This window comes from Amblyomma americanum, chromosome 1 (genome assembly GCF_052857255.1).
Source record: "Amblyomma americanum isolate KBUSLIRL-KWMA chromosome 1, ASM5285725v1, whole genome shotgun sequence".
NCBI lineage: Eukaryota > Metazoa > Arthropoda > Arachnida > Ixodida > Ixodidae > Amblyomma > Amblyomma americanum.
This window is the reverse complement of record NC_135497.1, coordinates 473,081,034-473,106,537: the sequence shown is the minus strand read 5'-3', so window position 1 is coordinate 473,106,537 and position 25,504 is coordinate 473,081,034. Positions and strand designations below refer to the sequence as shown.

The window sequence follows — 25,504 nt, the reverse complement described above, 5'->3', positions numbered from 1 at the left end:
GCACCTCCCTCGGTTGCTGCTTTTAGTTTTCCAGATATGGGCTCGCAGAGCGGCCCCGTGCTGGGCCAGTGTATGGACGGCGCTGCGGCGACAGGTAGCGGCCTGGTGACGGCGACCGGGATGGCCGTCGAGGGCTCCACTGAGTAGCGGCGAGGTAGTCGGTGATGTCACGAGGGCGTTCGCCTCCCCGAGGGTGCGGTGCGTCGACGGCAAACCCTCGCAATCCCAGGTCGCGGTATGGGCATCGGCGGTACATATGGCCGGCTTTCCCGCAGTGGTAGCAGATCGGGCGGTGGTCAGGAGTGCGCCAAACGTCGGTCTTCCTCGGGTAGCTGCGCTGGTCGACGGGTTTTCGTGTTGGTGGCGGCGGCGGTAGTGGTCGACGGAATTGCGGCGCTACAGGGTCCTGGCGCGGTCGTGGAGGGGGACCTTGACGGCGGGCGACGGTGGCGTAGGTCATCGCTTCTGGCGGGGGCTGCGATGATTGCTGTTGTACCTCGCGAACTCCCAGCGATCGCTGGACTTCTTTGACAATTTCGGCGACTGAGGCCACTTGAGGTTGCGATGAAGGGAAGATCCTTTGAAGCTCCTCTCGTACGACTGCCCTGATGGTATCGCGCAGGTCGTCGGTGGCCGGTGACTGAACTCCGGCGTAGTTTGTCGAGTTCGTGCGGCGGTTGTATTGTTGGTTCCGCATTTCGAGTGTCTTCTCAATTCTGGGGGCCTCGCGAAGGAACTCTTCTACGGTCGTCGGAGGGCTTCATGTCATTGCGCCGAAAAGTTCCTCCTTTACACCACGCATCAGTAGGCGGACTTTCTTCTCTTCGGACATTTCCGGGTCGGCGTGCCGGAACAGACGGCTCATTTCTTCAGTGAAGATTGCGATTGTCTCATTCGGCAGCTGCGCTCTGGTCTCTAGTAGAACTTGGGCTCGCCCTTTACGCAAGGCGCTTGTAAATGTTTGCAGGAAGCTGCTTCGGAACAGGTCCCACGTCGTCAAGGTGGCTTCTCGATTCTCGAACCAGATCCTGGCGGCGTCCTCCAATGCGAAATAGACATGTCGCAGCTTGTCGTAGCTTGCCCAGCTGTTAAACGTAGCGACCCTCTCATACGTTTCCAGCCAGCTTTCCGGGTCCTCAAATGTGGAACCGCGGAACGTCGGTGGTTCCCTGGGCTGCTGCAGCACGATGGGGGACGCTGGGGCTGCCATTGGGGTTGCCTCGGCCACAATCTTCTTGGTCTTCTTAGGTAGAAGTCCGTGCTCCGGGGGCAGCTGTTGAAGACGGCGGCTTGCTTGATTGTCCGGGATTATGTTGGTGTTCTCTTTGCGGTCCGGGCTTGGATCACGGCTTGTCGGGGGCGTCCGGTACATGAACAAAACAAAAAAGAAGCACCTCCACCAGATGTCACGCGGTAGTGACGTTGAAGAACGCGGTAGCAATACTGTGAAAGACAAAACTAACTTTTATTGGGCGAACCTGTGCCCACAAAAGAGGCTACACTTACAGCACAACGGTAGCGGCGAGCACGGTCGGCGATCGTCGAAAATCTGATCCGCGGGCCAAGCGCGTCGGCTGTTATATAGCAGTCGTCGAATGTTCCAGACTAATCGTTGGGACCCGCGTGCCTTCCACCAAGTTCTACATCATTCGCGTCAGGCGATGAAATCAGATAACATAAGGTTCGTCTACAACAGACAGCGAATAGAAGCATCGATGACTTGCCAGAAACTTCGGATAGATGCAGGCGCGTCCCGCACTGTGCGATAACACTTTTTAGGCGGCGAAACGTGGTCGCCCGATAAAGATAAATGTTCGTGTCAATAGGAAGTGTTCGGAGGCCTGTATTGTGAACAATTGAGATAATTGTTTATGGAGCATACCTAAGAAATTTGCGGATCGCTGATGACATTTTCTTGCCAAATCACTCAGGAGATCAACTGCAAAATATGCAAAATGAGTTAAACAAGCAGAGAGGAACTGCAGGTATTAAACTTAGCATGGAGAAAACAAAAGTAGTGCTCAACAGTGTCGCGAGGAAACAGCAATTCACAATTGGTAGGGAGGTGCTGAAATTGGTAACGGAATACTTCTGCGTAAAGGCACTCTGAAACACCTTCCGAGGAGAGCACACGAACTCCTTCAATTCCTCCATCGTGTTGTCGTGAAAACCTGAGCCAAATAAAACACTTCTGCACGCAGCATAAGACCTACAATGACGCACTAGATTTCGCGAGGCCCTCCCGACAACTTTTTTATTCCCACACCCTGCTCATTCGCTTGCACATGAGTAGACAAGGTGAGATATGGCTATTGGGTAGTTGTAGCGAGAGCTACACTTTCCTACAAGGCAGCATTTCGCTGTGGTCCAGAGAGGTTAGTTGTGCGCATGCGCCGTTACCATGGCAAACGAGGAGGAGCAACAGGTGCGGCGTGCGCTTCGCCCCGGCCGCGCGCCCGCTCCCGTCGGAGCCGTGCGTGACTTCACGCGGATGAGAAGTTGTGTGCATGCGCCGGTACCATGATAACCACAGAGACCCCACACGTGAGCCGTGCGCTTCGTTACGGAATCGCCACACGCCACTCAACCACCCGAAACGCGCGTCGCACGCGCAGCATTGCGTATAAAAGACGGAGATGCAATCGGCCCCCGTATCACAACGTTTGATATGTATGCACAGGAGAGTTCAGCCGCTGTTAAATGGCGGTATAATCAAGAGAAGATTAACTCTTCTGATCCTGAGGTTGTCGCCTCACACTTGGCGGCTCAACAAAGGGAAAATTAGCGTATGAAGGCGAATAGAGCATCAGAGACGCCCGACCAGAGAGAGCAACGGCTTGCCAAACGGAGACGCCAGACTGCCGAGCGTAAAAGACGGCGCATAGCTGCCGAGGTGGCGCCCAGTCTCTCATTGCAAAACACACAGTGACCTCAACAAGCTAGGCCAGGGGATTTTACTTCTTGCTACGTATATCTTGGCACAGCCGAGCTAAGCCGCCGCCAATTTTTTTTCAGACGTCAGGCAGCTACCATGGCCGCGGCCAGTAAGTCCCGTAGCTCCAGCAGGTCAGGAAGCTCCGCCCCCGGAGATGGGGCCGGCGAAGGAGCGCCGACCTACAAGCGTGCAAAAACTGACGAAAGGTGAGGGAATGGCGCGAAGACGCAGATTCATATTTTGATGGCAGATAACTCAGCTTCTATAACGCGCACTAAAAATTCTTGCAGGATAATATTCGTGATGCGGTGTGCTTTAAAACCCGAGGCGTACCGCAACTTCATAAACGCCCCTCTCAGAGTCCCTTTAGTGCAGGTTGTGGTCGCTGGTCCGGATCATAGAAGGAAATACCTGGATGAATAAAAATGACGCGGAGTGGATTTCGGCAGGTTTCCTGAAGTCATGAATGGCAGTTTACCGATATCCCGAAAAGTATATAACAGCTGTATCTTACCGGTACTTACTAAAGGGGCAGAAACTTCGAGAACAACGCAGAGGGTTCAGCTTAAGTTAAAAGCAACGCAGCGAGCTATGGAAAGCAAAATGATAGGTGCAACGTTGAGAGACCTGGAAGCGGGCAATGTGGGTTAGGGAACAAACGCTTGTTAATGACATCCTAGTCGAAATCAAGAAGAAGAAATGGGCTTGGGCAGGGCATGCAATGCGAGGCCAAGATTACCGCTGGTCATTAAGAGTAACGAAGTGAATTCCAAGAGAAGTCAAGCGCAGCATGGGCGGGGGGTGGGCGGATGAAATTACGTATGTGTGGGCAGCTGACAAAGGACAGGGTTAGCTGGAGAGACATGGAAGAGGCCTTTGGCCTGCAGTGAGCGTAGTCAGGATGCTGATGATGATACCTATATAAACAGAGTATGATAAACCAGCGTATGCATAACAATTCCAGCTGAAAAGCAAACACACAATATACAAATGCACGGTAAAGTTTTGTGATACACAGTTTCTAAAGACAAGAATTTATTAAATATCTACGGATTCTAACAATCGTTTTAACTTTTTTTGAACTCGTACTATAGCCTCGGGAATTTCAATGAAGGATGAAAGTTATTTCAAGAGAAAATGCCAAGAAAGGTGTAATTTGCTTGCTATTGTTTTTATGTTTTTGTAACAAAATATTTGACACAGAAAGACGCGTCATAATATTATTAGTAATTTTATTCGCAGGAAAGAAACTTACACAGATATATTGTTTAAGACTTCAAAATGAAGACATGGAGACAGATGATTGGCGTCGTGTCTTCAGTGATTACAGATTGAGTACATGGCGCAATTGAGTGATAGCTGCAATTGCTCCTCCTACCTAGAGCTAAAACTTCAGTGTTTTGCCAAAGAATACTATTATATTCCCTGCAAGGATTTTCAATAAGACAAGGTGTCAAAGTTTTGTACTCTTTTCGAATTCGGTCCTCGAAACACAATTTGTAGTGGCATGCGAATTGCATTTCTTCAAAACAATTTCGAATATGAACAGTGTACATTTGCTGTCGAATTGGAAATGAATGTTTCCTGAAAAAGTTGAATCGAATACGTCCGAACCGATTATTTTTGCGCGCATTCGCTAATTTTGCGAATAGTGGGAGGAAAGGAGTAATAGTGCAAAATAGATGAATGCGACTAGGTTAGCAGCTTTATGCTACTAGAATCTATGCTGCAATAGCTATTGCTGCATATAGAGGCACCACTGATCTATAATAGGAAATGGGCTGCATAGGGTCTTTCGGTAGGAACGTTTACCTAGGTAAGGAACGTTGTTGAGGCAATGTTAAATGAATGATGAAAAATATCATATAACGTTGCTTGATTGATGCTAGTTTTCATTTTTTTTTTGCTTGTGAAAAAACTTTAAGACACGTCTTACAAATGAAGCAAAAAATTTCAGAACGTATTATAATGAACATAGAACGTGTCCACTATGTTTATTATATTGTGATAATTGAAATTTCGGTACATTACAGGTTTAATAATCTTACTGCGTTAGCATCATTTGGGGATGGTGACGCGAGTCATGATTTCCGGCTATCCACAATGTTTTCTCTTGCTCATGAGCACTGGTTTCTGACTACACTCATCAGAAATCGAGCAACCAAGTTCGTAATCTTCTGAGCCGTTTTCTGCATAATTCTTTCAGCCATACTGTAACTATACTTGCGTAGCTGTTTTTGATGCACTTTATTACACTGAAAAACCTTCGAAGTTCTACTTGAGCAGGTTTTATATGTATAACGCATTATTCTTCTCTAAAAGAGTCTATTTACAGATATGTTTATATAAAAATGAGGAGGCAGTGGAATATGGCTGCGTGAAGGAGGTACTTTATCTCTGCAGCTCTACACAATAGAATAGGGGGTATCCACGCGTTGTCCAGCACGTAGATTCAGCGGTGCAGACCAAGGCAGTTCTGTGTATGCTGCATAGACATGCTCCTCTATATATCTCAATATACTGTCGCCAAGAAACGTAGCGCTACTCAAAAAGAAGCTTTTAATCGAATGGCCAAGCAGACCAACAGCACGCACCTTCTTCTTCTTAACGCCAGGTATTTGGCACATACGCACGCGGGGGGATTGGCCAAGGTGTAGTTGAATAAACACAGAAGTTTCCATGGAAGATGACGACAAAATTGTAGCACCAATCGTGAATTTTGAAAAATCAATTAATAAAAACAACAGAACAATATTGACAGTTAAATAACAGACAGCATTTTGGTGAAAAAGAAGAGCTCGTAGAAATTAAAAAGAATTAGCACATCAACCTACAAACCCACAAATAGAACCCAATGCAAATCCCTTGGCGTTCGCACCAAACGATAATAATACTGGCAAAGATAAAGGGAGCACTAACCTGGAGAGAGGGACCTCCAGGTAAATCTTTCTCTGAAGTGCGAACTTTGGGCAGTAGAGGAGAAAATGGTCTAAAGATTCAACTTTCCCACATGCGTCACATAGGTTCGTCGGTGTCAACCCACACCTGCATAGATATAAATTCAAACTTGGAATCCTGCACCGCAACCGCGTCATTGTTACCTCACACAGCCTGGATTTACACGAACGGACGTTCCAATTATATGCTAAGTGATGATAGTTCGTGGTATTTAGTAAGGGATCTCGTAACCTGGCTGATATATGCAGGAACCGCTGAAACCTGGAAATCGCCAGCAGGCTGAAATTCGAACGGGATGTGTCACTGACCCGTCAAGAGCCGACCTTGCTAAGTAATAAGCCACCTCATTTGAATGAATACCTGCAAGGCCAGGGACCCAGACAAATCGGACCGCCTTCAAAGTGCATGGGACAAAAAATCGCAAAATACGGCTCAAAAAATCTTCTTGTGAAGTGTCAAGGGATACTAACACTGACAAACAATCAGCGTGAATATTAACATGAGACACATGGCATGGAATTTTGTGAAGGGCCATACCAAGAGCCAAAAATTCCGCAAAGAAGATAGGAATATAATCTGGGATGCGGACGGAATAGCTCCATGCCAAATTCTGCGAAAAGATGCCAACTGCAGCTTTTTGGCAGTTGACGGAGGCATCGGTAGCAAGCACCGTATGATGGAGGTATTTCTATATGTGATCCGAGAGAATACCGTTTAAAATGTTTGCTGGCATGTGTTTCGCATGAGATGGGAAGATGTGGTCGAAATGGAATTCCACTGATGCCGGCGTGTCATCAACCCACTGCAAAGAACTGAGATCAATACCAGTCGGTGTTAATAGGTTCTGAGTTAACATAATTTGTGGCATTTGATACCGCGGCCAATGATGAGAAAAGAGGAAGGCCGGATGAGACACAAAAATAGGAGTACTGACATCAGTCACTGGGTCCATCGACCTGAGGAAAGTTCGCACCGTGATTATTTGAAAACGGGAAGTTAGATCAGGGATACGGGCTTCCAGATAAAGCAGGGCGTTTGAAACTGATTTTGGGAGACCAAGGCAGAGGCGGAGAGCGCGCCTTTCCAGTAAGATGAAGGGTTGAATCTTGTAGCTTGCGCTACCAGAGAACAGAATGCAACCAAATTCAAGTATTGGTCTTACGTAGGCTTTGTATAGTAATATTAACGTGTCGCGGCGCATCCCAAACTTTTTATTGGCGGTTCTTGTCAGCCGGCCTAGAGCGCGTTCTCCTTTAAACGCATTGTTCTTTATATGAAGGCTCCAATCTAATGCTGGGTGATAAGTAACACCCAGATATTTTACGGATTCCACTTGTGGAATCTGGAGAGAGCGATGGACTAATGAAATGTGCAAAGGCCTGTCTGGAGGAAATACCAAACTCCGCATTTGTCTACATTCAGGGTTAAATTAATACCCTGGAACCATACTCCAAGAGCATCGAAATATCCCTGGAGAATGTGGTAAAGAGAGTGGATATCCCTGGCCAAGGCGAAAAAAGCTATGTCATCTGCATACACAAAAACTGTTATATCAGGACGAATGGGGATGCCACTGACCAAAATATTAAAAAGCAGAGGGGATAGCACCGATCCTTGCGGCACACCTCTTGATTGATAATATGTATTTGAACATAGGGTTCCCTCGGCGCAGTAAATGAATCTGTCCTTCAGAAATTCAGACGTCCACGCAAAAATGTAGGTTGGAGGATGTAACTGAGCAAGTCGGTTAAGTAAAACAGTATGCTCTACACTGTTATAGGCCTTTGCTACATCAAGAGTGACCAAAGCTGAAACTTCTCTTCTGCGCAGCGAGAGCCGGATTCTGCTCTCTAGACCCACATGCGCGGACCATATCGAGCATCCACTACGAAAGCCAATCTGGGCTGAGCTGAGACCGTTGATGTCATGAACATGTTTTGTGAGGCGACTGTGCACTATTCTTTCTATTAATTTGACTAAATTTGAAGTCAGCGCAATTGGCCGAATATTATCTAAGACGTATCCTTTTCCTACATCTTTCATTAATAAAATAATTTTCGGTTTCTTCCAAATTCTTGGAATCCATGCATTTTCCAGAGAAGCATTGACCATATCTAAGAGGGCGCTTGTAAACTCCTGGGCTAAAATTTTACACATACCAACAGTGACACCATCTGGTCCAGGAGCTGCAGGATGCAACATTGCCAGGACTGAGAGGAGCTCTGATGCGTCAACCTCGGTATAATCTGAAGCGGAAAAACTTGTGCACAAAGGGACGTTGCTCTGCGTCTAGAAGCGTAAAGCCAATCTCTGAGCAATACACTCCAGGCTCTCCTGAGCCTTTTGTGGTGATAACACTGTTGAATTAGTGAGAAGAGGGACGAAAGAACTCTTGTTACGTTCCATGAATCTATACAGGGCTTTCCGATGACGAGGATTTGAAAGATATGTGTTTAAAGATTGGTTGTACTCCTCCTTGGCTTTTGCAAGTGTTCTTTTGAAAGATGCAGAGAAGAATTTGTAATTTAACCAATTAGTCGGACTCTGTTTGCAGGACAGCCTCTTCCAGGCCGCTTTTCTGCGACGATAGGCCTTCTCACATTCTTCTGTCCACCAAGGAGACGGCTCTTAGTGGCTGCTGCGGGCACAGCGAATATTGAGTGGTCTATTGCATTTTGCAAAAATGAAACCGTCTGCTGAGCTCTGTCATCCCGGCTTGTATTAACTATAGAGGCAAGTGAGGCGGACATCAGATTTTTATAAAATTTGTGGTTGACAAGTTTATGGGTTACGCAACTAGCTTTAAGAGGAGATAACCGAATAGTGAAAGTTATAGGAAAGTGATCACTAGATGTACCCGAATCCTCTGTCGACCAATCAGTCACATCTAGCCTACCTGCTGATAATGTTAAGTCAATGGCTGAGCGAGCAACCCCTGGCATAAAGGTTATTTCTCTAGAATTGCAGCAGCGTACAGCATTTGCAGACAGCCACGACCAGAGAAGCTGGCCGCAGGAATCAGTACGACTTCCCCAGTCACTATGGTGAGAATTGAAATCTCCTGCGATGAGTGTACTGTTTGTGCCAGTCACGAAGCTGTCTAAACAGTCTGTCCTGTGTACACCAGAAGGAAAAAAGACATTAGCAGTTGTAATAACAGCATAATGCGGAAATTAAATTTTGATCGCTAAAAGCTCTCAAGTCAGGGAGAACAATTTTCTTAGAGATAGATGCCTGATGACATAAATTTTTAGATAGCTTGGTTACCAAGCCACCTCCCCTGCCAACATTTCGATCTGACCGGAAAACTCGAATGTTTCTCATTGAAAATGATTTATACGGTGATAACCACGTTTCTTGTAAAAGTACAATATCAGGCTTATGCTTGTGAATAAGTATGTCTAGATCTGCAAGAGAAGACAAGACGGAACGGCAATTCCATTGTAATACTTTGATACCTGCCATGATTATTGACCAATTGAAGAGGCCGAAACTGCCTCTTTTAGGATATCAACATGGGGATGAAGTTTGGGTGGTCCCTTTTTAGCTTTCATCTGTGGAGAACTAGAATTAGATGGTGAAGATTAAGCACGGCGATTCTGCGTAGGGCACGACATTTCGACATCTGTTGTGCAGATGTCACTGCGACATTCACTGCTAGGAACAGAGATGTTAGGTGGGACCTGGGGGGCGTCAGAAGGTGATGTAGAGCGGCTAGCACTAGCTGCATAAGCTGAAACAGATGCAGACGTTGCTGCCAGGACGGGTGTTGATGGTGACGCAGACTGAACTGCAACAAACTGAGCCAACTCCTCAGAGCAAGTGTTTAGCATTCGCTCAACCACATTATTAAGAGCTTTTTCGACTGTGGTCACAATTGAGGCAGTCAAGTTGGACTCAATGTCCCCAACAGAAGCGCGCACACGACTAGCGTATGAATCTTTTTTCCTGTTAAGAACAGCGTAAGCATCGGCTCTTGAGCACCGCTTCTCTTTGATAATGTCCATCAAACTAAGCTTTGATAATGTCCATCAACACTACGTTTTGCGCAGTTGGCATCATCAGCTGAGTGAATGTTGCTGCAGAGGCAACAATGAGGCTGCTCTGAGGTGCAGTTCAGCAGAATGACCTTGTCCACATAAACGGCAGCGGGTCTCCGACTTGCATGCTTTGCCGCTATGCCCGAACCGCCAACAGTTGGTGCATTGAAGAGGGCGGCGTTCTAGAGGGTCAACACGGTATACAATCGGCCAGATTGTAAGTTCAGCAGGGCAGGAAGAGCCAGCAAAAGTTGTTATTACCGACTCAGTAGCAACGCGCGAACCGTTTACCTCTCTACTGCAGTGGTAGACTGAAAGGGCACCAACGCCTGCATCCTGAAATTCCTGTAGAATTTCTTGCGGGGATGATGCTGGGTCCACACCTCTTACGATACCCTTGACACATGCAAGCTGTTCGGGAATGAAGGCTTTCACCGGCAGCGAGGTGAAATTTTTGCACTTAAGGAAGTCTGCAACACAAGCGATGTCCGAGGACTTGCACACAATTCCTCGACGGCCAAATGGACGCACCTCAGAGATCTGCAGGTATTGGGCAGTCAATGATCTTAGCTCCTGCTGAATTAGTTTGGAGGTTTTCATTTCGATCACACCCTCACCGATTGGGACGATAGCCACGGGAACAGCATCAATGCCATTTTTGTGTAAGGACTCATGTGGCAGGCTTTGGGCTGGCAAGCTGGCAAACCAAGCTGCCGACCCTCCACCTGGGGAGGTCAACGACATCTCTCAGCAAAACGCACTCTCAGGTTCACATGAACTGCGTCTTATACTACGCCTTGGCCAAAACCCCCCAACGTAGAACGGGCTCACCAAGGATGAACAAGCCGGAACCACCAGAAGATGCAGAAAACAAGAGCGGCCAGCAAGAACACGTCAGCACGTCTTCTCTCCGCGTTCCGAAGGCTGGGCCTCGAAAACCCCCTTCCTCTTTCACGCACCCGAGCGGAAGCGTCGTCTTCCTCGCTCTGTCACGAGCCAAGTGATGCCGCTGAGCCGCATGGCGGCGCCGGCATAAAGTGAGCGGTGAATCCTTTCAAGAGGAAGCGCGTCGGTGCCACTGTCAGGACGGAAACAGTATAGAGGCACCGAAAGTGGAAAGGCGCCTGTGGCATCGGGATTGAATTTGAACTGTGCAATGGGCTAACGGGCGGAATACGGTTTCATGCGCGACACGTGGACGACATCAGATTTGGCCGGGCGAAAAAAGCGGACAGTTCCTTGCCGGTACACTTCATAGTTTACCTCGCTTAATTGCCGTAGCATCTCGTAGGAGCCGAAGTAGTGGCACAGAAGTTTTTCAGAGCAGGTTAAGAGGAGGACAGGCAGAGAGGATAACCAGGAGAATAATCGCTTCGCTTCCTGGCACGGGCGGAAAGGAGGGAGGGAATAAAAAATGCAGAAGAGTAGCAGAAAATTTCAGTTACTATGAAAACTCAGAAAGCGTTCAGTAAGTCACAACCCATCGTGCAGTCCAGAGGTTGTCAAGAAGCGGAGCAGTGCCTTGAATGCCTTCACGGACGACATTCGCCGCGGCCAGTGACCGAGAATCTTCATTTCTGTCAGTGAGAATCAATCGAGACGCTCCAGCGCGCGGCAGAGAGACTGCCTTTCGGCGCTGTAGGCAGGGCATTCACAAAGAATGTGGGGCATAATCTCGTCACACCTGCAGATGGCACATGCAGGGCTATCAACCATGCCTATTAAGAAAGAGTATTGGTGTGAAAGCTACACCAAGCCACAGGCGACACAGCGAAGTTTCTTCACGTCGTGGTAGGCCGGATGGAAGCCGGGTCCAAAGATTTTAAACTTGAATTCAAAAATTGACCTGAATTCCACGCGGCAGGCGTGATGTCCCGCGATAGTATGCGAAGCCTACCCTCGGAGTCTGATCTCGAAATGAAGATCGACACAAAATTGCCGTCGCGGTGAGTAGTTCGCTCGACCTCGTCCGCGCGGTGATTGCATGCAATGACGCTGTGCCCCGATGACCACACGTAAATAATGTCGTGCCCTTTATTAATGACAGAGGGATGTAGTTGTCGGATTTCCACTACAAGCTTTTCATGGGCTCCACGGCGAAAAGTAGATTGTAAGCATTGGAGGGCAGCTCTGGAATCGGTGAAAATAGACAACTGCGGAGGGCGCTGGTGATTGGTGTGTTCAACAGCGACACGAAGAGCGGTGAGTACTGCACGCATCGAAGAAATCTGAAGAGCTATCCTAACTCTAATTTCTGTAGTCCTTGAGCGGATGACCACGGAGCCCGAAGAACTGATGGATTTCACTGAGTCGTCGGTGCAGATGTGCACCCGGTTTGCATGGTGCTCATGGAAATATTCAAAATTGACCTTTTTGTTCTATCAGTGGTAAATTGATCTTATTTCTGATTCGAGGCATTGAAAGAAGCACATTGATATTGTGCAGGCTCTAAAGTGGCGTGAACTGTCTAAAGGCGGGTGTAAACTGGGACGGCAGAATGGCGCAATGTGCATCATTGGTGTTTATAAACGATGTGCTTGGCATAGTAATAGGAAGACTAGCAAGATGGTGAGAGGGAAAACCGTGAGATGTGTGAAAAAGTTGCTTCAGTGTCTCAACTGTGAGGCAGTTAGGAATTGGATGCTCCTGGCTGAGGAGTACAGATGGGGCTGTAAAAGCACATTTCGGCAATACTAGGCATCTCCGGAGAGCTTGAGCTTGAACGCTTTGTAGACATTGTATGTTCGTTTTTGGAATGTTTCCAAGGGCACGGAGGCGGTAGCGAAGAAATCCCATGAACAAAGCAGTGTACAGCTGCATCACCGACCGCCCTCATGCTCCCTACGACTTTCCGTCAAGAAAGACGAGAACGTGAGCAATCGCTGTCAGTCTCTTTTTCATGTATGAAATAATGGGGGTCCATGATAGATTTCGGTCGATGATTGCTCCCAGAAACCGATGGCCCTTCTCATAGGGTATTGATGTGTCGTTTATAAAAAACGTATTATGAAACCTGTTCTTTCGCGTAAAGGTGAAATGCGTGCAGCTTTCGGTTCAAAATTTGTTGGCCTTGCAGGTGGAGTGTAGGCCTGAACAATACTTGGCGCCTTTTGAAGTCTCGCTTGAACTCGTGGGCGCGTAACTCTGGATGCCCAGATACAAATGTCGTCCGCACAGATTAAGGGTTGCGTCGACTGTGGCAGTAAGTCGACAAGCCTGACAAGTATAAGATTGAACAGCTTTGGGCTAAGCACTTCACCCTGCGGGACTCCGCGGGAAGTGAGAAGATAAGATGTGCCGTCGTCAGTCTGCAGAAAGATCTTTCGGATAAATAACTGCGTATTCATCAGTATAGTTTGTCAGAGCACCCGCGCAAATGTATTGGGCTCTTTACGCAGACGTGCTCGCAGGGCTTGTAAATCATCCACCTCTGGCTGAGGTTGTACCGCAGGGCGTCGGTTTACCGATGGCATCAAATGCAGTGTCTAGCAAGATGGCGAGCGGCTTGTGCGTCAAGAACAAATTTGTCAGCGTCCACGAGAGATGAGAGGGCACAAGTGGGAGCAGCAAGGTGTCCCACATGGTCAGCGCGTCACGGCCATACACCAAACAGAACGGAGTGAAGCGCGTCGTTTCTAGGAGAGCGGTGTTATACGCAAACGTGATATTTGGGAGTATTTCGTTCTAGTTGCGACGGTAATCTTCGATATACCAAGACATCTTATCCGCAATGGTCTTGTTCAGCCTCTCAGTTAGCAACTTCGTTTTAGGATGGTAACTAGTCGTTTTCTATGAATGGTGCCACTGTGACGCAGGGCCTCATGTGTAAGAGCCGACGGAAACGCGGTTCCCCGGTAAGTTATTACAACCGTGGCGACTCATAGTATGGTGAACAAAGAACTGTGCAATTTCAGCCAGCGTGCCACGGGAAAGAGCCTTTGTCTCACAGTTGCGGCTGAGGTAGTCAGCGCAAAAATATACCAGTTACCCATGGAGGATACCGAGTATGGGCTTAGTAAGTTCACGCTAACCTGCTGAAATGAGATTCGCGGTGGATCAATTGGCTTCAGAAAGCCGGATGGTTTTGTCGTCGGTATTTTCCGGCGTTGACACTCACGACAGATTCTAACGTGTCGGACAACCTCAGCAAGCCGAGGCGAGTAGTACTTCTGGCGGAGGCGTCCCAATGTTATGGAAAAACTGAGATGGCCAGAAGAAAGGTCCTCGTGGCATGCAGCAAGAAATCCTGACGAAGCGCTCATAAGAATACAAGGAGATACGCAGTTTCGGTCGGGCAGTAGTTTTTCTTAAAGTGGATTCCGTCTCGTAATCAAAATGACGGCTGTCCACGCGAGAAGAGTCGGGGAGGAGACAGAGCGTTTCCTTCGAGGTACTGTATAAGAGGCACTTGTTCGCACCCGGCCCTCGGGGGTTGGGCAAGGGCGGATGTGGTGAGAGTACGTAGCAAAGCAGATTCGTTTTTGTACTCATTCGCTGGGCAAAAAAGGAGCTCGGGAGATAGTCCGCATCAATATGTTTCTGACCAGACTTATACACGATTGTGACATCGAACTTTTGAAAACCCTCTCCCCCTCGCTGAATCTTTTAGGTTTGCAAGACAACACAAGGAGTGATGACCGCTCACGACTCGAAACGTGCGTCCGTAAAGGTACCATATTTAGACACTCCTTTCCCGTGGCGGAAGAATTCACTTTGGAACGGTACAAAGTGCAACTTGCGTATGCTGCCATGCGTTCTACACCGTCTTGCCACGACACAATTACCGCGCCAAGGCCAGCACTGCTGGCATCTGTGTGCAGTTCCGTGTTGGTCTCCTCGTGAAATGGCCAATGATATTCGTGGATAGGAGGCGGGATTTAAGATCTGTGAAGGCTTTAATCCTGATCCGCGCCTCAGAAGAAAGCTTTGACGTCTTTCATCAGGCGAGTTAGCGGCTCTGAGAGCTTGTAGAAGATTTGGAGAAATCGCCAGTCATAGGCTCAGAACCCAAGAAAACGAAGCAAGCTTCGGTTATCTTTTGGCTGGGAGAATGCAGCAACGCCGGCCATTTCTGTGGGGTCGGGGCTAACGCCCTGAGCGCTCAAGATGTCTAAAAGAAACTTGAGCTCCCTAAATGTGAAGTGGAACTTTTCAGGCTTGTGATACAGGCCCGCGGAACGAATTAGCTCGACAACAGCGCGAAAACGCTTCAGGTGCTCCTAGAACCCGTCGGAGAAAATCACGATGTCGTCGAGATACACGAGGCAGGACTGTCATTTCAGGTCAGTTCGCACGCTGTATACATACATTGGAACGTTGCAGGGGTCGAACACAAGCCAGAAGGAAGCACCTTAAATCCGTACAATCCGCGAGGAGTATACGAAGGCGGTCTTTTCTCGGTCACGTTCGTCGAACTCTATTTCCGAATAACCGCTACCCAATTCGAGTGACAAAAAGTAGGTCGCATGGCGGTGGCGGTGTAATGAGTCGTCAATGCGCGGCAGTGGATAGGCTTCCTTTTTGGTAAAGTTTTGGGACATCTATGTGGTACGCGGTATGTGGTATGTGGTATGTGGTAGGAGGTATTTCGAGGCCTGAATTGGGAACAGTTGGGAATAAGAATAAATGGAGAATACCTAAATAATCTGAGATTTGCTGATGACATTGCCTTGCTGAGTCACTCAGGAGGTGAACTGCAAATCATGATCAACGAGTTAGACAGGCAGAGCAGATCGATGGGTCTAAAAATTAGCATGCAGAAAACCAAGGTAATGTTCAACAGTCTAGCAAGGGAACAACAGTTCACAATTGGCAGCGAGAGCCTAGAAATTGTGCCGGAATACGTCTACTTAGGGCAGGTAGTGACAGCTGATCCGGATCATGACAGGGAGATAACTAGAAGGATAAGAATGGGGTGGAGCGCATATGGCAAATTCTCGCAGATCATGAGTGGCAGTTTACCAATTTCCCTCAAGAGGAAAGTGTACAACAGCATAATCTTACCGGTACTCACCTACGGGGCAGAAACGTGGAGGCTAACGAAAAGAGTTCAGCTTAAGTTAAGGACAACGCAGCGAGCCATGGAAAGAAAAATGATAGGTGTAACGTTAAGAGATCGGAAGCGGGCAGAGTGGGTGAGGGAACAAACACGGGTTAATGACATCCTAGTCGAAATCAAGAGAAAGAAATGGGCTTGGGCAGGGCATGTGATCCGAAGGCAAGATAACCGCTGGTCTTTAAGGGTAACGGAGTGCGTTCCAAGAGAAAGTAAGCGTAGCAGGGGGCGGCAGAAGGTTAGATGGGCGGATGAGATTAAGAAGTTTGCAGGCAAAGGGTGGATGCAGCTGGCAAAGGATAGGGTTAATTGGAGAGACATGGGAGAGGCCTTTGCCCTGCAGTGGGTGTAGTAAGGCTGATGATGATGATGATGATGATGATGATGTGGTACGCAAAACGGTAGGCTGCCTTCCATCTTTGCGACGAGAAGAGGTGACGCCCTGGGGCTCGTCGATGGTTGTATGAAGTCGTCGTGGAGCATTTCGGCAACTTCGCGGCGGATGGCATTCCGTTCCTTCGACGAAACACGATGGGGCTAACATAGCGGACTGTGATCACAATCGACGATAATGCGGTGCTTAGTTGTTGGCGTGTGGCGAACCTTGGAGGTGCACGCAAAACAGTCACGGAAAAAGACAGTAGGGCTTTCCACGCGGCGTTTCTGATTGGTCAGAAGGTCCTGGTTCAGGGCGGTCTTAACGGCGGCTGCTGTGCCCTGTTCTGCTATTACGGGGTCCGTTGTAGATATGTCACATTGGTTGGCCGGCTCGCCAAGTTCTTCAAAATGGGGTATCACTTTTTTTTCGCAAAATGTTTGGGTTCGCAAGTGAAGTTGGTCACTAAGAGTTCGGTACACCAGTGAACAAGTTCGGCAAGGGCGCGAGCAACGCAGACTTGCCGAGACAGTAGCAGCGACATGTTCGCTTTGGCAAATCCTCGAGTAGCGAAGCTGGTGTCACACTGCCCCGTGACAAACTTGCCTGCTCTCGGCGGTACCGTTATGTGTTCTTCAGAGATGCCTAGTGCTGCTCTGTGCGGTTCGGGGTCGGTATCAGCGGCTCGCTGTATCGAAAACAATACCAATTTATACTGAAGGATGATGACCGCTGCATACTTTTTAAGGAAGTCCATGCTGAGATTCAGTTCTGTGGAGCACTTTCGTAGCGCGGCGAAGGGGACAATTAAAGTTGCACCGCGGATCTATAGCCAACAGGTGCAGACAACCATCGGCGTGACCACATTGCAGCCAGCTGTGCATACCTGCGGCCCAGGCCAAGGTGTTAGAACTATTCTCAGGATCGTGGCGAGCTGGCTGCTCATGACAGAAAAGTCGGCTCCGGTATCCACGAGCGCTGTCTCGTCATAGGTGTCGGCGGCAACTAGAATTTCGGTTGCGGAAATCATTCTTTTGCAACACCTTGGTGAAGTATTCCGTGGGTTGTCAATGAATTTTTTGGTAAGGTCGTCGGTGAAGTCGGCGTTGAGATCATCTTTGCGGTCCGCTGAAGAGGTCGACGGCGTTCGGGTGGTCGCAGAAAATCATCGGATGGAGGCTACTCCCTCTCTGCGGCAGCGGCGGTCCTACCCCCGGAGGACGCCGTCTTGAGTTTTCCTAGCGGGGAGACGCGCCTCTGAATTGGTCAGAGGATAATGCGCAACTGGTTGAAGGAACCCGTCTTGCAGACGGCGACCTAGACTGACGTCGTGGAGGCATTGAGGGCACCCTGTGATCGACTAGGTACCGTTCAACGTCCCGCGGTCTCTCACCATAGCACGGTCGAGGTGCTCCCGGTGGAAATCCTCTTGAGCCCATCCGTCGGTATAGGCAGTTGCGGTGGACATGACCTGGCTCCCCTCAGTAGTAGCATAACGGCCGATTTTTGGGTGTGCGCCACACGTCCGCTTTTCTTAAAACAGGGCGCGGGTCACGCAGCTCGAGGGGGAAGCTACCCCTGCATTGGTTCTGCAGCAGGACAGAATGCATACGGCACCGGCGCAGGTTTACATTGGGCATCGCAGTAGCTCTTGATGTACGGCTCCGGCTGTGGTGTCCGTAGGGCTCTGATGTAGCTCATGATGTACGGCTCCGGTTGTGGTGCCGGTGGTGGCTGTACCGCTCGCCAAATTTCGTCACGGACGGCATCAGCTACAGCTGCAATACTGAGACTTGAGAGCGCTACAATCGAGACAAGGAGACAACACCCCATAAAAACACCACGAGAAACAAGCGAAAACTTTCATCTGAGTTTATTTACGACATGGCGCATATTTATAAGCACTAATCATAGGACACACTAACATAAAAGCGTTAGAACCAGCCAAGATTGCAAAGCAATCACCTAAAGCATGCGAGATATAAACTAACCTCGCAAGTCAAGAATTTCGCAAATGACCGGCTAAAAACAAGTTTTCTTTATTAGTAAAACCACAGACAGGTCGCTAACGAACCAAGCATCGTAATTTTCTGAAGCCATGCAAAATGCTTCTCACAATTTCCTTGTGGTATTGCCCTTTGATTTAAGAAGAAACGTCCATCTATCCAGTAGAGATTCGCAGTTGTGCATTGCGCAGTGTGCTGCCAGGTGGCTAGGGGCACTGACCAGAGAGTTGTAATTGTTCTCCCGCAGCCGCTCATTTAGGCACCTTCGTGTCTGGCCGACATAGGCCCTGTTGCAAGACAGTGGTATTTTATACACTACGCCCTCAACACATGCCACAAACATGTTCTTGCGCCTCACGCCACAAGACCATGCGTCGTGCTCTTCTTCTCGGCCGGAATTGATTTTGCACAAAACATTTTCAAATTCTGAAGGTCAGAAAATACAAAAAACTCCATTCTTTTTTGCCTCTTTTTTTAGCCAGTGAGACAAGGCATGCACATATGGCAAAACAACAGGTCTCTTAACTTTTTCTTTCGCATTTGCAGGATTCCTCTTAATGAATGTCTTCAGAACTTATTCCGCGACAGAGATCAGAAACAGTTTTGGGTATTCAGCAGCCTTCAGTCTTGCAGCCTGTAAGTTTACGCTGTCAGCATCTTGTGATGGCAATACGTTTAGCGCATGCTTGAAACATGCATCTGCTATGTTATAATTTATCAGCTTAGAGTGAGCGGAGTCGTAAGCAAGGAAGTCCTTTTCGCTAATTGTTCTGTAATGCCAGCAAACTTTGGGGTTGATTTCAATATCTAAGTCTAGGAATTGTGGGCGGTTGTCAGAGGGGGCTTCATATGTGAGTGAGAGTCCTGTATGAACTAGCTGGAATTTGATCAGCGTTTTTTCCACCAAAATCATTCATTGTACATCCTACTTCGGCACGTATGAGAAAATAATCAGCGTGCCTGTACGCACGCAGTGATGCCAAGCGGAAACTGTGTCACGTAGGACGCGGTCGCCTCTGGCTAGAAAAATGTTGCACAGCACTGGTGCGTTGTTAGAGCCAATGCATATCCAGTCCTTCTGCAAAAAGACCTCACCACCAAACTGGACGTACAGGGAAGAGAGATACAACTCAAGTAGTGCAAGGAAGTCTGAAGTGCTAATTCAAATCGCAATCATAAACTTGACTGTTCCGTAGGTGTCCAAAGAATTTTCCACAGCCTGCAGCACGTTTCCGCGCGGAAGGGTGTACAATAGGTCCTGGACATCGATCGAGAAGCGCCTCACTTTTGGGTTGGTTGTGAAGAATCGCACCACTTCTTCAGAATTCCGTATCAAGAAAGGGTCGTCCAATGAAAGCAAGTTCAAAAGCCTTTGGAGGTATCGGGACACCTCGCGTTTCCATGTGCCCCGGTCTTCCACAATTTTCCGGAAGGGTGCAGTCGTTTTATGGGTTTTGACCGTGAAGTAGCGTTTTGGCGACAGCTTCTTGTTGCCTCTAACTTCGTTTCCTAGTTTCTCAAGGCCTGCTTTTTCACACAATTTTGCAGCTTGGCTTCGCACCTTATTCAGAATTTGTTCAAAATGCTTTTCCTCCTTGCGGTGGTGATTTGTTATTGCTTCCACGGCTTTCTACTTGTAATCTGTTGCCCCTAGAACCACAAAGCAGCCCGTCTTGTCCAATTGCAAAAGCCCCATGTCATTCTCGGCCAAACATTTCTTGGTTTTCTTGGGAGCAATACGTGATCTCTTTTTATTAGTCTTCTAGGTTGTGCTCTGCTTAGCGCAGAGCAGTGCATTAGAAACGCACGCGGCGTTCTCCCCTCAGGGTGCGCTGTTCGCGATCGTGTGCACCATGTTCAAAACATCCAAACGGCCCACATTTGGATGTGTAGAAAATTTTGTTCCCTTGCTCAGAGTTTGCACAACGTACGGTGGGAGAGTGCACCCCGTTGCGTTGTTCAACTGTGGCATGTCGCAGTGCCTCTTTTTTTTCTTTCTGGGTAAGTTCCTGAACGAAGCGTTCCAAAGGTGCTTGCCCAGCGATTACGCGTGGTCAGAGAAGTATTCTGTCATGTACTTGCATTTCTCCGGTTCCAGTGTCTCGGCGCAGGTGACCTTGATGTGGTCTCGTTAGATCCGCACCTGTCCCCTGATCTCTTTGCATAGAAGCTTGCAAAGCCTCCTGTAAGTGGTCTCGGAAGGGGCGGTGAACCCCAACACCGAGGAAATTACGGAGGCACTCAATTCGTGGAAGAGTGCGTAGGTCATAGTTCTTGTACGGCATCTTGCTTCAGCTATTAAGCCAGTGAAAATGTGTTTACAAATAAGCGGGGAAAAGTTAGGAATGCTGAGGCACGATTTACAAGAAATAAACGCCAGTAGAGCTTTGTAGGAGGCTAGTAGGTCGTGAATATTGAGACTGGGGAGCGCTACAATCAAGACAAGGGGACAACAGCAAATAAGAACACCACGAGACACGAACGCAAACTTTCAACTGAGTTTATTTTTGACATGGCGCATATTTATACTCATCTAACTATGGGACACACAAATATAAAAGTTTTAGAACCAGCCAAGATAGCCAAGCAACCACCTAAAGCATGCGATATATAAACTATCCTCGCAAGTCATGAATTTCACAAATGACCGGCTAAAACAATTTTTCTTTTTTGGTAAAACCACAGACGGGTCGCTGACGAACCCAGCACAATCGTTTTCTGAAGCCACGCAAAATGCTTCACACAATTCTCTTGTGGTCTTGTCCTTTGATTTAAGAAGAACCGCCGTCCTATCCAGTAGAGGTTTGCTCTTGTGCACAGCGCAGTGCGCTGCGAGGTTGCCAGGGGCACTGACCAGAGAGTTTTTGTAATTGTGCTCCCGCAACCACTCATTTAAGCACCTTCCTGTCTGGCCGACATAGGCCCTGCTGCAAGACAGTGGTATTTTATACACCACGCCCTCAACACACGCAGCAAACAAGTTCCTGTGCCTGACGCCACAAGACCATGCGTCGTGCTCTTTTGGCCGAGAACGATATGAGGCTTTTGCAATCGGACAAGACGGGTTGCTTTGTGGTTGCAGCGGCAACGGAGTTCAAGTCGAAAGCCGTGGAGTCAATATTGAAGCACTTCCACAAGGAGAAGAAGGTTGAAGAAAAAATTGTGAAGAAGATACGAAGCCAAGCTGCAAAACTTTGTGAAAAAGCAGGCCTTGAGAAACTAGGAAAAGAAGTTACACGCAGCACGCAGCTGTCGCTAAAACCCTTCTTCATGATCAAAACCCATAAAACGGCTGTACCCTTCAGGACAATTGTGGAAGACTAGGGCACAGGGCAACGCGAGGTGTCCCGATGCCTCCAAAGACTTTTGAACTTGCTTCCATTGGACGACATTTCTTTAGACGGAACTCCGATGATGAGGTGCGATTCCTCAAGGAGGACACAAAAGTGACGTGCTTTCTATCGATGTCCAGGACCTATTTTACACCATTCCGCGCGGGCACGTGCGGCAGGCTGTGGAAGATTCTTTGGACACCTACGGAGTGTCAAGTTTATGATTGCGAGTGGAATTATTACTTCGAACTTTCTTGCACTATTGAGTTGTATCTCCCTTCATTGCACGTGCAGGTTGGTGATGAGGTCTTTTTGCAGAAGGACGGGATATGCATTGGCTCTAACATCGCGCCAGTGCTGTGCAACATTTTTCTAGCCAGAGGCGACCGCGTCCTACGTGACACACTGTTTGCGCTTGGCATCACTGCGTGCTTACTGGTACGCTGATTATTTCCTGATACGTGCCGAAGTAGGACGTGCCCCCTCTGACAACCGCCCACAATTTCTAGACTCAGATATTGAAATCAACCGCCACGTTTGCTGGCATTACAGAACAATTAGCGAAAAGGGCTTCCTTCATTACGACTCCGCGCACTCTAAGCTGATAAAGCATAACATAGCTGATGCATGTTTCAAGCATGCGCTAGTCTTGCCATCACAAGATGCTGATAGCGTTAACTTACAGACTGCAAGACTGGAGGCTGCTGGATACGCAAAACTGTTGCTGGTCTCGGTCGCGGAAAAAGTTTTGAAGTCATTCAATAAGGGGAAGCCTGCAAATGCGAAAGAAAAAGATGAGACCTGTTGTATTGCCACATGTGCATGACTTGTTGCACAGGCTAAAAAATTTGCAAAAAATATGGAGTTTTCGCTGTATTTTTCTCACCTCATAAACTCAAAACATTGTGTGCAAAAATCAATTCCTGCCAAGAAGAAGTGCACGACGCATGGTCTTGTGGCGTGTGGCAAAATAACATGTTTTTGGAATGTGTTGAGGGCGTGGTGTATAAATTACCACTGTCTTGCAGCAGAGCCTATGTTGGGCAGACAGGAAGGTGCTTAAATGAGTGGTTGCGGGAGCACAATTACAACAACTATCTGGTCAGTGCCCACCGGCAAACTCGCAGCGCAGTTCGCAGTGCACAAGTGCGAACCTCTACTGGATAGAACGACGGTTCTTCTTCAATCAAAGGACGAGATCACAAAGAAATTGTGGGAAGCATTTTGAATGGCTTCAGAAAAGAACGGTGCTTGGTTCGTGAGCGACCCGTTTGTTGTTTTAGCAAAAAGGTAAATATTGTTTTTAGCCTGTCATTTGTGAAATTCTTGACTTGCGAGGATAGTGTATATATCGCATGGTTTAGCTGATTACTTGGCTATTTTGGCTGGTTCTAACGCTTCTGTCAGTTTTTCTCGTCATTAGATGTGTATAATTATGTACCATGGCGAAAATAAACTCAGTTGAAAGTTTGCGGTCATGTCTCATGGTTTTCTTATATGGTGTTGTCCCCTTGTCTTGATTATAGCACTCCCCCGTCTCAGTATGTACGACCAACACGCCCTCTACAAAGCGCTACTGCAGCTGTAGCACTTGCAGGGTGAGCATTTTAGCAGAGGTTGCACAGTTCTTCTCGGATAACACTCCGAACAAGCTTCCGAAGCACTTCGTTCCCTGCAACTGGCACTGACGCACAGTACCTAGTGGCTGCAACACTTCCCTGACGACAGTACTGCACACTGCGTTCCTGCACGGAACGTTCCATAGCCATGGCTTCTTTCAAAGTCGGTGATGGTTTTTGGAGGGTCGCGTATGTGGCCAGCGAACAGGTGCTCCTTCACACCACGCATGAGGCGGCGTACGTTCGTTGCCTTGGGCATGGCAGGGTCAGTCCGATTGAAGAGGCGCGTCATATCTTCTAAAACGCTTTCGTTCGACTTCTGTGACCAGGTGCGTGGGGAAGTTTCTGCGTTTTTTTTACCGTTCACTTGTGCTGAAGGCAGTGACCAACTCACGGCGGAACGCTTCCTAGTTGATGAAAGAAGCCTCATAGTTCTCGAACTATGTCTTTGCCAAGTCTTGGAACGCACAATACACGTTTTGTAGCTTTCGCTCATCTTTTACCTGGTTGAGAGTGGCCTCACGGTCAAAGCAGAATAACCAGTACTCCTACCTTGTGGACGGGTATTGTTTCCAAGCGTCGGGGATCAGCGTCAAATTTGGCTTCGTGGTATTCATGCATGAGACGAGTCGCAGCACCTCCACCAAGATATGGCTGACAAATGTAGCGCGACTCTAAAAGGGGCTTTTAGTGTAACGGCCAAGCAGACCACTATCTATCAGCCGAGCGGAAGCGTCGTCTTCCTCTCTTCTTCACAAGCGAAGTCATGCCACTCGGCAGCATGGCGGGGCAGGCATAATTTGAGCAGTGTGGCAATCCAAAGAAAGCAGAAAACGACCAACAAAAAATTGCCTCAGAAAGGTTTAACCTCACTTCCTTCTGATGCCCTTGTATATTACTTACGAAAGCTACAATTTTTTTCTCCAAATATTGCTTTAACATCCACAAATTGGCTTTGATAAACAATGAATCTGGTAGAAAATGAAGCCTAAATTCCTGGTTCATTCTTATTTCCAGCAGTTGAGGAACGAGTCATTGCCAAACCTATGACGAAGTTGTGGGCGCTGGGAATCTCTAGATCGGCTGTCCTGGTTGTGCTGTTTATGGAGCTACCAAGCTTTACATCACATTCATTAAATTAGTCGCGACTGGTGACGCATACGAAGGGCTTACAAATGGACACACGCTTTTATACAGACGGGGAGAATGTATTGTGGGTTTTAATGACGAACTGATCACCTATATTAAGAAATGGATGAGATAAAAGCAAGAGATACAGTAGTCGGAGAAAACACTCAAAACCTCGTAGAGACAAACATGCTTATAAAGAAAGAACCAAGCAAGAAGCTGTCATTCCTCGCATATAACCTAGAAGTAGCCATATTATCAGCCCTAGCTAATAACAAGAAGTGGAGCAGCACATGACAACGCGCCATGGTCAGTAATGAGGAAGCACAAAATCATGGAGGAAGACTAAAACCACTAATAAGGAATGAGAATATCTAGAAACCAAAAATAAACCATAGAAGACGGGCAGCAAGCGGCTTAATATTTGCGCATGGTGTTGTTCAGTGATTAGGAGGCTGAATTGCAGTGCATGCTTGAGGGCTTAAGCAGAGTGCAAACATAACAAAATAAGAAGAAACACAAGTAGTGTAGTCTGGTAAGAGAACAACAGCCTATGATAAGTAGGGCAACATTAGAAGTGGTAAGGAACCATTAAGCTAACTAACTCTCCAAACCTGACCATGGAAAAGAAATTTCCTTTTTTTTTGTGGATTAATAATCGCCTGCAGGGAACTCTTGTACAATCTCGTCATCAATTGCAGCTTAACAATATTGCTCGAAATAAAAACTTCAACTTGATTTTGTAGCCAAACAAAGATGCTGAAAACTTAATTCAGGAATGGGAGTGGCCCGTGGATTGTGGAAACAACTTTCGCAACAATCTTCAGTTATCATATAGTTCACAAATTAAAAGAGAAAATTGGGCCTAAGCAGGAATAGCCAATGGCCGCATAGGGCAACAAAACTGATTCGATGACGACGGAGGATTTCAGTGGGACAAGGGCATCTGTGGCCAAAAAGCGCAGCGGCACAATTTAATTTCGTGAACTCATTGTTTCGTCACAATCATCAAGCATTCCCTTCGCCATTAAATAAAAGTAGTATCAGACGAGGGG

The 25,504-nt window shown here is 47.7% G+C and overlaps 1 protein-coding gene and 1 pseudogene across 1 annotated transcript in view; one reads left to right on the top strand and one right to left on the bottom strand.

The window, feature by feature from the left end:
* LOC144126326 (uncharacterized) overlaps nucleotides 1-25,504 on the top strand; it is a 96,192-nt gene that overhangs the window by 32,736 nt on the left and 37,952 nt on the right. Inside the window, exon 5 of the mRNA XM_077660405.1 lies at nucleotides 3,016-3,141. Coding sequence (XP_077516531.1) covers nucleotides 3,016-3,141 — 126 coding nt within the window. The remainder of the gene's footprint in view (nucleotides 1-3,015; nucleotides 3,142-25,504) is intronic.
* Nucleotides 23-1,372, bottom strand: LOC144104691 (uncharacterized; annotated as a pseudogene).